The sequence below is a fragment of the Rhincodon typus genome, chromosome 7 (assembly GCF_021869965.1).
Source record: "Rhincodon typus isolate 14 chromosome 7, sRhiTyp1.1, whole genome shotgun sequence".
NCBI lineage: Eukaryota > Metazoa > Chordata > Chondrichthyes > Orectolobiformes > Rhincodontidae > Rhincodon > Rhincodon typus.
In genome coordinates, this window is record NC_063338.1 from 22,894,419 (window position 1) to 22,910,172 (window position 15,754).

The following is a 15,754-nucleotide window of genomic DNA, read 5'->3' on the forward strand; positions in this document are numbered from 1 at the left end:
GAGAGGAGGGAGAGTTAATACAGGACTGAAGGTGTTCTATCTGAATGCACGCAGTATAAGGAATAGGATAAATGAGCTTGTGGCACAGATCAAAACTGGCAGGTATGACATGGTAGGCATCACGGAGACGTGGCTGCAAGGGGATCAGGATTGGGATCTAAATATCCAAGGATATACATCCTATCGAAAAGATAGGCAGGTGGGCCAAGGGGGTGGGGTTGCCTTATTAGTAAGAAATGAAATTAAATCAATAGGAAGAAACGAAGTAGGGCCAGATGGTGTAGAATCTGTGTGGGTAGAATTGAGGAACCGCAAGGGTGAAAAAACCATAGTTGGAGTTGTGTACAGGCCTCCAAACAGTAGTCAGGAGTTGGGGCGCAAGATACACCTGGGGATAGAAAGGGTGTGTAAGAAAGTCAAAGTCACAGTGATCGTGGAGGATTTCAATATGCAGGTGGACTGGAAAAATCATGTTGGTGGTAGATTGCAAGAAAAGGAGTTTGTGGAATGTCTACGAGATGGCTTTTTGGAGCAGCTCATGGTGGAGCCCACAAGGGAACAGGCAATACTGGATTTTAGTGTTGCACAATGAGGCAGACTTGATAAGGGAGCTTAAGATAAAGGAACTCTTAGGACGCAATGATCATAAGATGATAGAATTTGCTGTGCAATTTGAGAGGGAGAAGATAGAATCAGAGGTAACGGTAGTACAGCTGAATAAAGGCGACTACAGAGCTATGAAGGAGGAGCTGGGCAGAATTGACTGGAAGAAGAGCCAGGCAGGAAAGACAGTGGAACAGCAATGGCAGGAGTTTCTGGGAGTAATTCAGGAGACACAGCAAAAATTCATCCCTAGGAAAAAGAAGCATGGTACAGGGAGGATGACACAACCATAGCTGACTAAGGAAGTCAGGGATAGCATAAAAGCAAAGAGAAAGCATATAATGTGGCGAAGGGCAGTGGGAAACCAGAGGATTGGGAAGCTTACAAAGACCAACAGAGGGCAACAAAAAAAGAAATAAGGAGAGAGAAGATTAAATATGAGGGTAAGCTAGCCAGTAATATAAATGAAGACTGTAAAAGTTTCTTTAGATATATAAAGGGCAAAAGAGAGGCAAAAGAGGACATTGGACCATTGGAAAATGATGCTGAAGAGATAATAGTGGGGAACAAGGAAATGGCTGAGGAACTGAATAATTACTTCACGTCAGTCTTCATGGTGGAAGATATGAGTAATCTCCCAAAAATTCAAGAGAGTCAGGGGGCAGAGCTAAGTATGGTGGCCATCACCAAGGAGAAGGTGCTAGTAAAACTGATTGGCCTGAAGGTGGACAAACCACCTGGACCAGATGGACTACACCCCAGAGTTCGTAAGGTGATAGCTGAAGAGATAGTGGAAGCGTTAGTGGTGATCTTTCAGGAATTGCTAGAGTCAGAGAGGGTCCCAGGGGACTGGAAAATCGCTAACGTGACACCCCTTTTTAAAAAGGGAGTAAGGCAAAAGACGGAAAATTACAGGCCGATTAGCCTAACCTCAGTCATGGGTAAGATTTTGGAATCTATTGTGAAGGATGAGATTTCTGAATATTTGGAAGTGTATGGCAAAATAGGCCAAAGTCAGCATGGTTTCACCAAGGGGAGGTCATGCCTGACAAATCTTTTTGAATTCTTTGAGGAAGTAACGAGCAGGTTAGACTAAGGAGAGCCAATGGATGTTATCTACCTGGACTTCAAGAAGGCCTTTGATAAGATGCCACACAGGAGGCTGCTGAGTAAGATAAGGGCCCATGGTGTTAGAAGCAAGATGCTGGCATGGATAGAAGCTTGGCTGTCTGGCAGAAAGCAGAGAGTGGGGATAAAAGGGTCTTTCTCAGAATGGCAGCCGGTGACAAGTGGTGTTCCGCAAGGGTCAGTGCTGGGACCACAACTTTACACTTTATACATTAATGATCTAGATGAAGGAACTGTGGGCATTCTGGCTATGTTTGCAGACGATACAAAGATAGGTAGAGGGACAGGTAGTATTGAAGATGTGGGGAGGCTACAGAAGGATTTGGACAGGTTAAGAGAATGGGCAAAGAAGTGGCAGATGGAGTAAAACGTGGGAAAGTGTGAGGTCATGCACTTTGGTAAGAAGAATAAAAGCATAGACTATTTTCTAAATGGGGAGAAAATTCAGAATCTGAAGTGCAAAGAGATTTGGGAGTTCTAGTCCAGGATTGTCTCAAGGTAAACTTGCAGGTTGAGTGAGTAGTCAGGAAGGCAAATGCAATGTTGGCATTTATTTTGAGAGAACTTGAATATAAAAGCAGGGATGTACTGCTTAGGCTTTATAAGGCTCTGGTCAGGCCACATTTGGAGTATGGTGTGCAGTTTTGGGCCCCATATCTCAGGAAGGATGTATTGGCCCTGGAGCGGGTTCAGAGAATGTTCACAAGAATGATCCCAGGAATGGAAAGCTTAACATATGAGGAAAGTTTGAGGACTCTGGGACTATACTCATCAGAGTTTAGAAGGATGAGTTGGAATCGAATTGAAACTTATAGAATACTGAATGGCCTGGAGAGAGTGGATGTTGGGAAGATGCTTCCATTGGTAGGAGAGACTAGGACTCGAGGGCACAGCCTTAGAGTAAAGGGAAGACCTTTTAGAACAGAGATAAGGAGAAACTTCTTCAGCCAGAGAGTGGGGAATCTACAAATTCACTGCCACAGAAGGCTGTGGAGGCCTGGTCATTGAGTACATTTAAGACTGAGATAGATAGGTTCTTAATTATTAAGGGGATCAAGGGTTACGGGCAGAAAGCAGAAGAATGGGGTAGAGGAACTTATCAGCCATAATTGAATGGCGGAGCAGACTCGATGGGCCGAGTGACCTAACTTCTGCTCCTATGTCTTATAGTCTTATACAAATGACATGTTGATTGACTGGTTAACATGGCTTCACTCAACTGTTTTCTTCTGTACTGGTTACACTGTCTTTGGAAACTGTTAATAATTTTATTTTCCTCTAGTATCTTTTCTGTGCCGTTAACATCTCTCTGTCTCAATATGTACCAAATCAAAGCCAGTTTTTCTGATCCTAATGGCACTGATGTGCCTCTAGCATTGATTGCATCAGGAACCGTGGTTAACAAAGTTATCATTTCAAATTGATAACCTTTCGTCAAAGCTATGGAGTACCAGATCCAATGAAAGTTACTTATCTGCAGTGTTAGTGGTTTTCTCTCCAGAGTTGCTGTTGAGTATTTTCTGAATGTTCTGTTTTCATTATCCACCATAACTAGATTTTTTTTTTATTTCCTCTGATTTTTCACTCTTGCATTTTTTTCTCTCTCTTAAGTAAAAACAAAAAATATTGAAAACGTTTGGCCTCTGTGAACAGAGCACCAACAATTAACATTTCAGGTCTGTGAACTAACATCAGAATGGAATCTTTTACGTATGAGATATGAACAGAAGTAAGCCACTTGGTCCCTCAAACTTGCTGCACCATTCAGTAAGATCATGGCTGATCTGTTTGTGGCTTGAATTCTACCTTCTTATCTACTCCTGAAAACCTTTTATTCCTTTGCAAATGAATGAATCTGTCTACCTTAATCTTAAAAAATGTTTGGTAATCCCAATTCCACTGGCTTGAGAGAGAAATATTTTGCCTGATCCTTGTCCCAGAAGGGCGACCCTTAATTTTAAAACATTACCCCCTAGTTCTGGATTAACCCACAAGGAAAAACATCCTTTCTTTATCCTCCTTCTCAATTCAGGATCTTCTACACTTCAGTCAAATCACACCTCACTCGTTTAATCTCCAGTAAAAACAAATCCTCATAAAACAACACGTTTATTCCAGGTATCAATCCAGTAAGTGTCGTCTGAATCAGCTGCAGTGCATTTTCATACTCCTTAAATAAGGAGACCAAAACTTCACGAAATATTCAAGATGTAGTCTCATGCATCCCCTATGTAACTGTAGCATATCATCCTTACTTTTGTGTGCAGTTTGTCTCATAATAAAGGATAGTGCTCCATTAACCTTGAAAACAAAAAGATTCCAGCATCTGCGGTGATTTGCTCTTATATTCCATTAGCTTGTCTTGTTGAATTGCAATTCCACACAAACCAGACGTCTTCCAGGACCTTGCTGAAGTGATCATTGTTCATAGGTGAGCCCTAACAGGGAATTACAGCAGAATCTAATTGTGTGCATGCGTTCAGTGAAGCCACTGGATAATAAACAGAAACAGAAAACGTTCCCAATATTTCCCTTCTGAGAGTGAATCTGGTGCCTCGCCTTGCACCCCAGCTATAAACAGTATAGTTGAAGGATCAACCCTCAGATTTTATCAGTCTGTATGGCTGAGCTAATCAGTGGAGAAACTTGCCGAGATATCAAGAGTGTGTGACTGACATTTTTATGGTTGTTATAATATGAGTATGGTGGCTGCCAGAGTGCGGAAATGTTAATTTATAGGATTGCTCAGTATTCTTCAGTTTATTAAAGAAAGAGTCTACAGTGTCTGGATAATGAACTCTGACTCTGGCTTTGCATTCTCACTGTGTCTTCCTGGTTATATACATTTGTAATGATGCGTCATCAATAGGTGTCTATTGATTGGACTTATTCTGATCTGTTTTTGTCTCGTTCTCTGTTTGGCTGTTTCCTAATGACAATTCAAGCTACAGCACAGCTGACTAATTGACCAGGAGAGATGATGTATGTAAAGTAGTTGTAGCATGGGACCAATATGCCAGCCAATGTGTTGTTCAAAAAGTACTGTATGAGTTTGGGACTGAACAAAGGGCAAAGACAAAAAGGTTCAGTGCATAGAGGGATACTTACTTCATTTGGTTAGCACAGCTTCGAATGCTGCTTGCAGACACTTCTCCAGGGTCATATACTGCTGTGGGCTGCTACTTGTGTGTGACATTCCTCACTGATGTAGTGACTGTCCCTAAAGAATTGACAAAGTCTGCAAGCAGCACCAATGGAAATGAATTGTTCTCCCAGTAAGTATTTTTAAATGAGAAAAGTCAATGTGTTAGATGTTTGAAATGTCAGTGCGATTTTATACTGCAGGTTTCTGATATAGAAAACCGGATTGCAGCTCTGAGTACTACTGGAATGAATGTTTCAACTGAGGATAAGCCCAAAAGGAAGCAAGATGGACAGGTGTGTGTGTGTGTGTGTGTATATGTGTGTGTCTGCAGGAGTGTGACTTCAATGTGTTATAATCACTGATGCTGTCTATATTATAGAGAGACAGAGTCCAAGTCCATGAATTGGAATGCTCTGTTGCTGTGAAGTGCTTCTGCTGCTCAAGATGTTACAATAAAGATGAGCACATGACTTCAGTCCCTGTTTTTACTGAGTTCGTAGATTCACACTCCCTGATCATTACCCAGCTACATGATGCATGCAGACAGACATCAACTCAGGAAAGATTGCAGTTCTGTGATACCCTCTCTATTAAATAGCTTGTTCATTGGCACTCTCCTGCCTAAGCTCAAGGTTCAAGCGTGAAAGAAATACAGAATGGCATAGTGTCTGGAGCTATTCTGGCAAGTTCAGCATTTGTTGCCTATTCTGTTTTGTTAAGCCATTGCAGAGTCAACCAGATTACAGTGGATCTGGATTCAATTTTATCAGTTTTCTGACAGTGGTCACTATTACTAAGACTTTGAATTCCAGATTTTATTAATTGAATTTAAATCCCACCTTGGTGGGAATTGAACTCGTGCCTCCAGAACATTAGCCTGAGCCTTCAGATTACTAGTCCAGTGTTATTACCACTGTGCCAAAATCTCCTTTGTTTCCCTTCTAATATCTTTAAACATTTAGGAGTAGGTGGATAATTGTTTTGGCAGGAAACAACAGAAAAATGATATCTCATGTTTCAAATAACTTAGTGTTTTAACTCAGAACTTGTCAGTTTTTGTAGTCCTTGTCTGCCTGTTAAAGCATGAAGCACTATGTCTGGTTAGCATATTAACGGAGATGCACTTCATCCAATTTTATGAACTAGAATTGCTGGGAGGATTTCTATATAAATCTTTATAGAGTCCATGGGTGAGATTTCAAACTTGCTGCGGATTTTTTTTTAAACATAGAAATATCAATGTCATTTAAGTACATGACATGGTTATAAATATTGGCTGGTGTCCACTTATCAACAATATGTAAATGTTTTTCATTTTGTCACTTTGAAGATAAAACTTAAGAATTAGAAAAGTTACCTCTTCTCTTTGGCAGCCTTCTGTCTCATCAGATGACGGTTTGTACCTTAAATAGAAAAAGAAAGTGGTGGAGAAACTCAGCAGGTCTTGCAGCATTTGCGGAGGGAAACAGTTAGCGTTTCAAATCCAATATGATTCTCGTTCTGATATCAGACTCAAAATGTTAACTCTGTTTCTCCCTCTATAGGTACTGCCAGACCAGCTGAGTTTCTTCAGCACTTTGTGTTTTTACTTCAAATTTCCCAGCATCCGCAGTGTTGTGTTTCTGTTTGATGGTTTGCACCTTCACGATTAACCCTGCGCTAAACATCAATTGGTGTGTCTCAAGACCCCCATTCTCACATGGTGGCTACTGCCACATTTGCTGGAAGACAGTGGGCTGGAGTTCAGCTTCAGATAAGAATTATATGAAAACCGAATTTGGTTTAGAAGTCTCACAGTACTTATTTGGCTGGTTAGTAAAGTACTCAATCTGGCCAACAGATCAGCAAACTTTCAGTTTTGATCCCCAGTGTATTCCACATAAACTTGTCATAGGTGATGGATGAGATGCTCCAACGACTTGGTGCTTCCATTCTAAGGAGGGAATAAATCAGCTCAAGTACCTACTCATGATCAGCAGTCAGTGTGATTTGCCGGAGACTGGATATTTTGTGAGAACAACATTGGACCCAGCTGTGGTACCTGCCAAACACTATCCCAGGTTAAATTGTAAAAAGGCAAAGGTTGCTCAAGGCAACAGCGAGTCGCAGATAATCACCACTGAGAGAGAGGGAGAAAGCAGGAGGTGGAACAAGAAAAAAAAAATCTGAACTAAATTGAAATACAAAGTTACTTTATTTGAGTTACGTACTACAGAGTTCAGTGTGTGCACTCAAGTGTCACTAAGGATTTTTTTTTTAACAAACATGTATGCCTGCTTACTGTAAAGAAGCTGCAACCCCGAGATATGGACCCCACTCTCTCAAGGTACTGTGGTACATGATAAAGGACAATTAAAGTTTAAAGAATGTTTTCTTTTTACTTTCTGTCTTCCTACAATAAATATCATCCAATCTATCCACTGCCAACATGCTTGTTGTGAAGGTTAAATTTAGGTAAATGCCATTCCCATGTTAACAACACACAATCCCCAGACCTCTCCCTCCCCAGGTCGTTTATTTTCCTGAGGTATTGAAAGGATTTCCTGCCATTCTCTCTCTACTCGTTCTTCATAATGCATTAACTGCAAATCTAAATATTAAATTGCATCTTGTGTGAAGATCCTAAATCAGCTCATTGATGCAGGGAGTGCCTCTGGAAAGCACCAGTCAGTCACATTTATCAACAATCTTGTCACAACCCTTCAGAATTATGTTATACATGGAGGCTTTACTTGTGCGCTGAGAAGCAATCGCTAGCCTTTGAGTTGAGAGATATGCATGGATGTTGATTCATTTTACGACCAGTTTGTTTGACTAATGTACCTTTCTTTTACAGGCAATGATGATGCACCAGCCTCCGTGTCAAAAAAGTTCAATTCCAACTGGAAATAAGGAATCAAAAAGTTAGTTAGCAATTGTCACAATTTCATTTCACTTTTTTAATAGAATTTATGATAACTTTTATTTGAATATGAGTTGGGTAATACAGTGAGACCTGTCTTCAATGTCCCACAAAGTTGCTCTAAACTATATCAAAGCCAAAGACTGCACATGCTGGAGAACTGATAAATAGAAAGGGTTGGAGAAACTTAGTAGATTTAGCAGCATCTGTGGAGAGAGAAACACCACTAATCTTGAATCTGATCTGATTCTTGTTCAGAACTGTTCAAACAACACAATCATACTCACTAAACTATCTTACAGCCAATGTCTCATTCTCCTCTATTACTTTCCCTGGTTGCGTCCTGTTCCTCAAGTAGGACAGACCCACCTGAACAACATTCAGGCTTGGAGTGATAAATGGCACATCAATATCTTGCCACACAAAAATCAGGAAACGACTATCTCCAACAAAAGTGAATTTAACCATCACTCTTGACACCAACCTACCTTTGCTGAATCCACAAGCAATATTCAGAGGTTACCATTGACCAGAAACATAACTGGACCAGCCATGTAAATACTGTGGCTGCAAGAGTAGATCAGAGGCAGTAACTCACTTCTTGCTTCCTTAAAGTCTTTCCATCATCTACAAGGCACAAGTCAGGAGTATGATGGAATGCTCTCCACTTGTCTGGATGAATGCAGCTGTGGCAACTCAAGAAGCTTGACACCATCCAAGATGAAGTAACCTACTTAAGTGGCACCCCACCCACAAACACTCATCCCCCTAAATATAGTCCATACATTATTAGTAGTGTTATTAATCGTACACATATACACAGACACACAAATTGTAATGAACTGCAGCAACATACCAAATTTTTTCCAACCACAACTTCCAAACCCATGGCTTGCACTACCTTGACGGACAAGAGTAGAAATGATCAGGATCATGCCCATCTGCAAATTCCCTCTAAGCCACGCATGTGCCTGACTTGGAGCTATATTGCTGTTCCTACACTACTGCAGGAAGGACATTAGTGAAACAGATGGGTCTTTACAACAATCAGAAGTGGTTACGTGGTCATCATTAGGCTAGATATTTATTGAATTCAGACTTCACCATCTAACATAGTGGGATTTGAACCTATGTCTCTTATCTAGAATTCTGGATTACTAGTCCAGTAACATTATCACTATGCCAATACCTCCCCACTGAATTTATAGTCTTTGGATCATAAGAGTTTTTGGGCCATAGAGTGATACAGCATGGAAACAAAGCCTTCGGTCCAACTCAGCCGCGCCCACCAGACATCCCGATCTGACCTAGTCCCATGTGCCAGCATTTGACCCATTTCTCTGTAAACTTTTCCTATTTGTTTACCAATCCAGATGCCTTTTAAATGTTGTAATTGTACCTGCTTCCACCACTTCCTCTGGTAGCTCATTCCATTCATGCGCCACCCTCTGTGTGAAAGCATTATCCCTCAGGTCCTTTTTAAAATCTTTCCCTTCTCACTTTAACTCCATGCCCTCTAGTTTTTGATTCCCTCATCCTACAAAAAAAACCTTGGCTATTCACCATATTCATGCCCCTCATGATTTTGTAAACATCTTAAGGTCATCCCACAGTGCATGCCAAATGCCGCCTTCACCACCCTATTTACCTGCAACTCCACTTTCAAGGAACTATGCACCTGTACCCCTAGTTCTCTTTGTTTGGCAACACTCCCCAGAACCTTACCATTTGGTGTATAAGTCCTGCTCTGGTTTGCCTTCCCAAACTGCAACACCTCATTTATCTGAATTAAACTCTATCCTCCACTCCTCAGCCCATTGGCACAGCTGATCAATTACTTATTAATTTCTATTTTTAGTGACAATTTAATGTTGATGATGGCTGTTTTGAACTCTGCCGTGAGTGAAAACACCTTGTCCCAATCCACCTGTCAAACCTTTTACCTTTTTCAGTTCTTTATACATCACCCCTTATAGCCCTCTCAATGACAGAGGACAGTCTCAGCCTGCTTAGGTTTGCTGAATTTTTTAAATATGGAATATATAGCTGTACATTGTTTTTGGTAATAACATGCCTTTTCTACAGCTGGCAAGAGTGAATCTTTTGAACGAAACATACTAAACAGAGGATCACTCACCCAACGGAATCCGACTAACAAAAGCAGAAGATTGGACCGTGTTTTTGGGGTATGCTGAGTCTCCATCTTTGGTGAAGGTCCTAATGCAAGAAAAGGACCATACAATTTATAAGATAGCTTGGAATGTTTTTATGGTTTGCTTTCCCTTTGGCCTTACCCTCAGTAAACTGCAATGCCATGTGATTCAGGGCCTCCACCTATGGCACGTTCAGCTCCCAAATGTTACCAGAGTTGGCATTTGGCCATCTCAACCTTTGTTGCCTTTCATCAAAAAAGTTGAACTTCTGCATTACAATATTTTTGAGATCAAAGTGATCATATTTTGGAATGCAGTTCTCAACAGAAAGTTAGGGAATATTGCACATTCTTTGATAGTTGCAGCAATTCTGTAGGCTGGTATTTGTGCTAACAGGCTGCTCAGTTAGACCATCTCGTTGCATGTAATCCGAATCACTATCACTTGTACTTCAGAACTGAGTGTTTGGGAGCAATGTTCAATCTATTTCAGTCTGTCACTGTTCTTTATTCCACTATCCTGGAAGCTTACTGGTAGTAAAGTTTGAAAATGGCAACCCCTTCAAGGAATCAGATGGAGACAATGATGGGAGATATCAGTTTGCCTATCTGTTATCTGTGAAGCAAAAGATAAATTAATTCATCTAACTGTAGATATTGGGTGGAAACATTCTAACTCTGCACACTGAGGAGGGAATGAGAGTTTGGACCCTTATGTTTCTCAAACTGGATAACATAAAACTTTGTAACTTTTTATAAAAATATAAGTAACCTTGGATAAAACTGTTGTGAGCTGTGTAGAGGACAGCTTTAGAAAAAATATAATGTTTATGGCCATGTTTTAGTGAAAATTTATCATTTGGCAGATTTGATATTTGAAAAAAACAAACATTTTCATTTGGCAGATGTGATATTTGAAAAACAACAAACATTTTTAAAAAGCCTTTTTAGTGCATAGAGCTCTTTTATAAACATACTATTTGGCATGATAATTCATGGAGGCATTAATGGGTATCAGGATCAGATCTGTAATCTTCTCTAATTGGGTATATTTCACATTTCTTGTCCAGCTACATAGAAATAAAGTGCAATATATTTTGGTAATTTTGCAAATCCATTATTGTCATTCATACCTGTGATCATGCATGTAGTTTTAGCAGATTTCTATGAAGGTAGTGAGAAGGTAACTTATTTCTCCTGGCTGGATCAAAAACTCAGCCTCAGATTTGGTCCTTAAAACATTGATGTGACATATGCAGGGATAAAAGCATGGAGAATTATGTCTTCATAAACCCAAGGGAAAATGCAATAGCTTTTTCTTTTATTCATTCATAAGATGTGGGAGTTGTTGGCTGGACCAGCATTTATTGCCCATCTCTAATTACCCTGAAAAAAGTCATAGTGAGCTGCCTTTTTGAAATGCTGCAGTCTTGGGGTGTAAGGACTGACCTGTTATTTATAACCAACTGGCCGGTTACTTTTACTCATGATTGTTCTCCTTAATTTTTCACTTTTGTTTTTATGCTATACAGAAACCAGTCATGACCAAGCAACCTTAAAGAAAAAAGCCATCAAAATGACCTATGTGCTAGAGCATTAGAAAAGCATGATTCCCAGAATCAGAATACAGATCTACATTTCCAAGAGCAATCAGCTTGTTAAATGATACATAATGCAACCAGCTTGTGTGTTATATGTTTATTTTATGCAGAGTTATGTACAATTGTTCTTGTGAGTAATGGATATTCCTTGCATTGAAATGTATGCAAGTACATTCTGCCATATTGCATCAGCTGTAATGCCCTTTACAATTATGATGTTGTGATACACTGATGCTTTGCATATTACTACATTTTCATGCTTATTTTGTGACAATTTTATGTGGCAAGTGCAGATCGGTTGCTAAAATTTGAGAGGTAAATGGTCTCAGTGGGGATGATGGTTGAGACATAATGATAATATTGCTGTCATTGTCAGTGGCCATCGCTGGAAAAAATAAGGCATGATTTTCAAACAGTAACCAGTTCTGTTTCTTTAAATTGGAAATTTGTATATGTCACTCTGCTGTTTCAGATGACAGAGAGATTTCATAGAATTGTAGACCAGTTAGCTGAATATCTGTTTCAGGGAATTACTTGAATCTAGAAGCAAAAATTAATCAATGCCTATTGTTGGGCATGGGGCTAGTGATTTCCTTTCTCTCTGTGTCAGATCCTGTAGGCAGCACACAAACTTTGTGCCATCTGTTCATTTACCAGATTGTAGGGTTGAGCTGTGTGGCACCCAGACTGCTGGCTGTCTAAATGCTCAACAGGGCATCAACCAGGATGTGGGGAAAACATGTGCAGTGCATAGCCTCAGCTCCTAAAGGCAGTTGTCCCTTTTTCCAACTGAGCAAAAGGCAAATACTGGGAGATTTTCACTATGACACGTGCTTTCTCTTGGAATGATCCAGTTATATAAGAGGTTTAATACAGCAGTGACCTTTACAGCACTGGCAGAGCTATTCTCTCTCTGGTCCATGCTTGCAGATCAGCTTCAAGGAGGTAAAAGTTCTTGACCACCTTCTTGTTGCATCAAAGTCACCTCAAGCATTGCTGCTTGACAGGAAGTGTCCTCAGAAAACCTGTGGTGGGAAGGAGCCCCTGTATGCAGATCTCTTCCCAATGTTCAGAGCTTCCCCTGTCCACAGCCTTTACATGTTGGTCATATTGCAGACTGAGATGGAACTACAGCCTCTATACCTCATGCAAATGCAAGGCGGAATTTAATTCAGACCCTTGTTGCACACGACGCAATACTAAGGCTGACTAAGCCATTGGGAGGGAACCCTTCCATGATTGAGTCCAAAGTGAGAGGAGGCCAATGTGCACAGCTCACCCGATTGTGGCAGGATGTCAGTTAGGCTCATTAAAGAGCTACTGGACACAAATAATCACTGAGGCAACCAGAATTCAGTGGTGGCTCAGTGATCTAATGGGAATCACAAGGATCTACCATGCCTCCCTAAGGCCACCCAGCCCAAACCCTGTTGCATTTGGCAGCAGCTCCCCATGATGGCACATACTCCCGCACGCATTCCCCCAACCCACCAGTGACTGCTTTGCTGAAACTGCCATTTTCCTCCTCCCTCACTGGAGTTCAGGGACCCAATAATGATACCTGGTTAAGTTCTTAGAGCATTATTATGTGTTCCTGACCAATCTCTCATTTCCTGCAAGCTCTCAGGGGTGGAACTGCTGCCCCGGGAGTCCTGAATTGCAGAGGTAGCACTTTGCTGGCTGAATTTCATCAGGTCTTCTCTGCAGAAATAGTGGCGGTCTCCCATCAGTACTTTTACCAAGGGCAAAATACACTTCACCCACATTAGATCCAGTCCTTAGTGTATATAGGTAGGCAAATCTTCTAATGTCCCTTAATAGATTCACTACCTCACCAAAAGACCTCCAGGGATAAACCACAACACTTCCACGATCTTTACCAGACAGAGGTAAATTAAAAGCATTTAACCCGCAAGTTGGAGTACTGGCCCGTTGAATAGCATTTCCAGAGAAGAGTATGACTTTTGTACATCTGCACCATTGTTCGTTACAGAATGACTAACATATGCTTTCCCTGGTCTGGCACAGTGAAATTTTCAGAGACAGTTGATGTCACAGTCTGATTACATCACACACCATACCCAATCCAGTGCCTATCCAGCATAGAAATTGGACCATGGACCATGACTGAAGCACCATGACAAAATAGGGCCTAATTTCATTGCATACAATGAAGGATAAAGAGACAGAATGCCTTGAAATAGTCAGCTGATTAGAGACAGCCAAAGCAGATCCGTTAATGGCAGGCTGTACCTAGTGCAAGGGGCTGTTGCTCTAATGTAGTGGCAGTGTCACTACCTCTAAGCCAAGAGCCCTGGCTTCATCTTCTACCTGCTCCAGAAGTGTGTAGTAACATCTCTATACAGGTTCATTAGAAAGTATCGATAGCTGATGAAAATAATCAAATATTTTGTGTGGAGAAATGATTATCTATGGATATTATGACTTCCAAAAAGTACTTGATTAAAAACCCTCATAAGGGACACTTGGCTAAACTTAAACCTCATGGAACCAAAGAGAGATTTTTGACCTGGATAGGAAATTGGTCAAGCAGAATAAGTCAGAATGTATGGATTGTGGGTAGATAGTATAAATTAGCAACATTGACCAGTTTTTTTCCCATCACCAAATCACCTGTAGTATTTTGTCAACACCTTATACTTGTACACCTGTGGTTTTTTTTTTTATGTGGTATTTTGTTGTCTATTAACCACCACCAGTAAATCACCCATGTTTTCCAATTGATTAATTTAGGTGCTAAACCCATTAAAGGCAATGCAAGCCATAAAGGTGAGGGAGGGGACTAAATCAAAATGGAGTCGGAAGGGGTACAAAGTGATTACTTTTTTTTATATCAACCTGTTCAGGGTTGTTTTACACACTTCTGACCCTGGGTCTCCTGGCTCAGAAGTAGGAACACTACCATTGCACTACAAGAGCACTTAAAAGAGTTTTTTTTCCCTTTTTTATCATACCCAGAAGTGTTATTACGTACAACTGAACAACTTTCCCATCATCAAAATCACTGTGTCTTTGTTTTTTATGTAAATTACTAACCACCACCAGTAATCACCCATGTAGCCAATTAAATACTGACAAGCAAAGTTTATTTTGGATGATGCAAACCATCAAAAGTGAGGGGAGGCAAGGAGAGAGGGAACGGGCTATATCAAAATGGACTTGGAAGTGGTACAAAGAGATTATCAATAGATTGAATGGGAACAAACTGTGGCAAACAGATTTAAATGTAAGTAAATGTGAGATCATCCACTTTGGACCTAAAAAAGGATAGAACTGAACACTTTCTAAATGGTGAAAAATTGTAGACACAGTTCTAAAAAAAGAATTTGGTGCCTATATGCATAGATCATTATAAAATCATTAAATTAGGGAAGCGATAGATTAAACAAAAAGGACAAGCAGATAAAGAAAGTAATCAAAAAGGTTGATATAATGTTGGTATTTATACATAGAGGATTACAAAGGGGTAGGAGTTATGTTAGAACTATGTATAGTCCTGGTTAGATCTTGCATTGAGCAGTTCTGGCCATCACATTTCAAGTACATATTGGTCTTAAAGGGAGCGCAGTGTAGATATTTAAAATTATATCTAAACTTCAAACGATAAATTATAAGAACAGCTTACACAAATTAAGGTTGTATTCCCTGAATTTCTAAAGTTAAGGGTAGCACTAATCAAAGTTTTCAAGGTGTTAAGGTGCATAGAGAGAAATTCTGCTGTTTGGGGAGTTCAGAGCTAGGGGGCATAGTCTGAAACTTAGTTCTGGGCCTTTCAGATTTGAAGTTGGAACACACCTCTACACTCGAGGGTGGTAGTCCAGGAAACCAATCTGGCCTGAATGTTTGCTCTGTAAGAGGAAATAACTTGAAATAATCTCTGAATCGTTCAGCTCTCAAAAATTTTAGGTGCAGAGCTAAAGTTTTCAATGGAAATATTAAAGTGTGCATTTTAATTTTGGCAAGGTTTGTGCTGATGATGAACGTCTCTGCTGGATTGTGGAATGCTTTCCAGTTTCGGAACTGAGACCCCCCCATGAGAAAAGAGCATATTGCTCATCAAATCCAATCTCTCCCCCCAAGTCAATGGGTGCAAAAATGTAAACCCTCACTCAATCTTCTATTATCTCCTGGGAGAAGCAAAATAAACATAAAATTTGGGTAAAATCCCTAAGAAAGTCCTTACTGACTCCATAAAGTATTCA

The 15,754-nt window shown here is 40.3% G+C and overlaps 2 protein-coding genes across 6 annotated transcripts in view; one reads left to right on the forward strand and one right to left on the reverse strand.

Moving 5' to 3' along the window:
• LOC109916566 (melanophilin-like) overlaps positions 1-14,237 on the forward strand; it is a 123,790-nt gene extending 109,553 nt beyond the window's left edge. For 4 of the 5 annotated variants that reach the window (XM_048599157.1, XM_048599153.1, XM_048599156.1 and 1 more), the window contains 4 exons: positions 5,077-5,169; positions 7,713-7,779; positions 9,864-9,964; positions 11,463-14,237. In XM_048599157.1, coding sequence (XP_048455114.1) covers positions 5,077-5,169; positions 7,713-7,779; positions 9,864-9,964; positions 11,463-11,489 — 288 coding nt within the window. In that variant the 3' untranslated portion in view covers positions 11,490-14,237. The remainder of the gene's footprint in view (positions 1-5,076; positions 5,170-7,712; positions 7,780-9,863; positions 9,965-11,462) is intronic. The other variant, XM_048599155.1, reaches the window with a different exon arrangement.
• The window catches only part of LOC109937504 (collagen alpha-3(VI) chain-like), a 747,545-nt gene that overhangs the window by 648,347 nt on the left and 83,444 nt on the right, over positions 1-15,754 (reverse strand). The gene's annotated exons all lie outside the window — the stretch shown is intronic.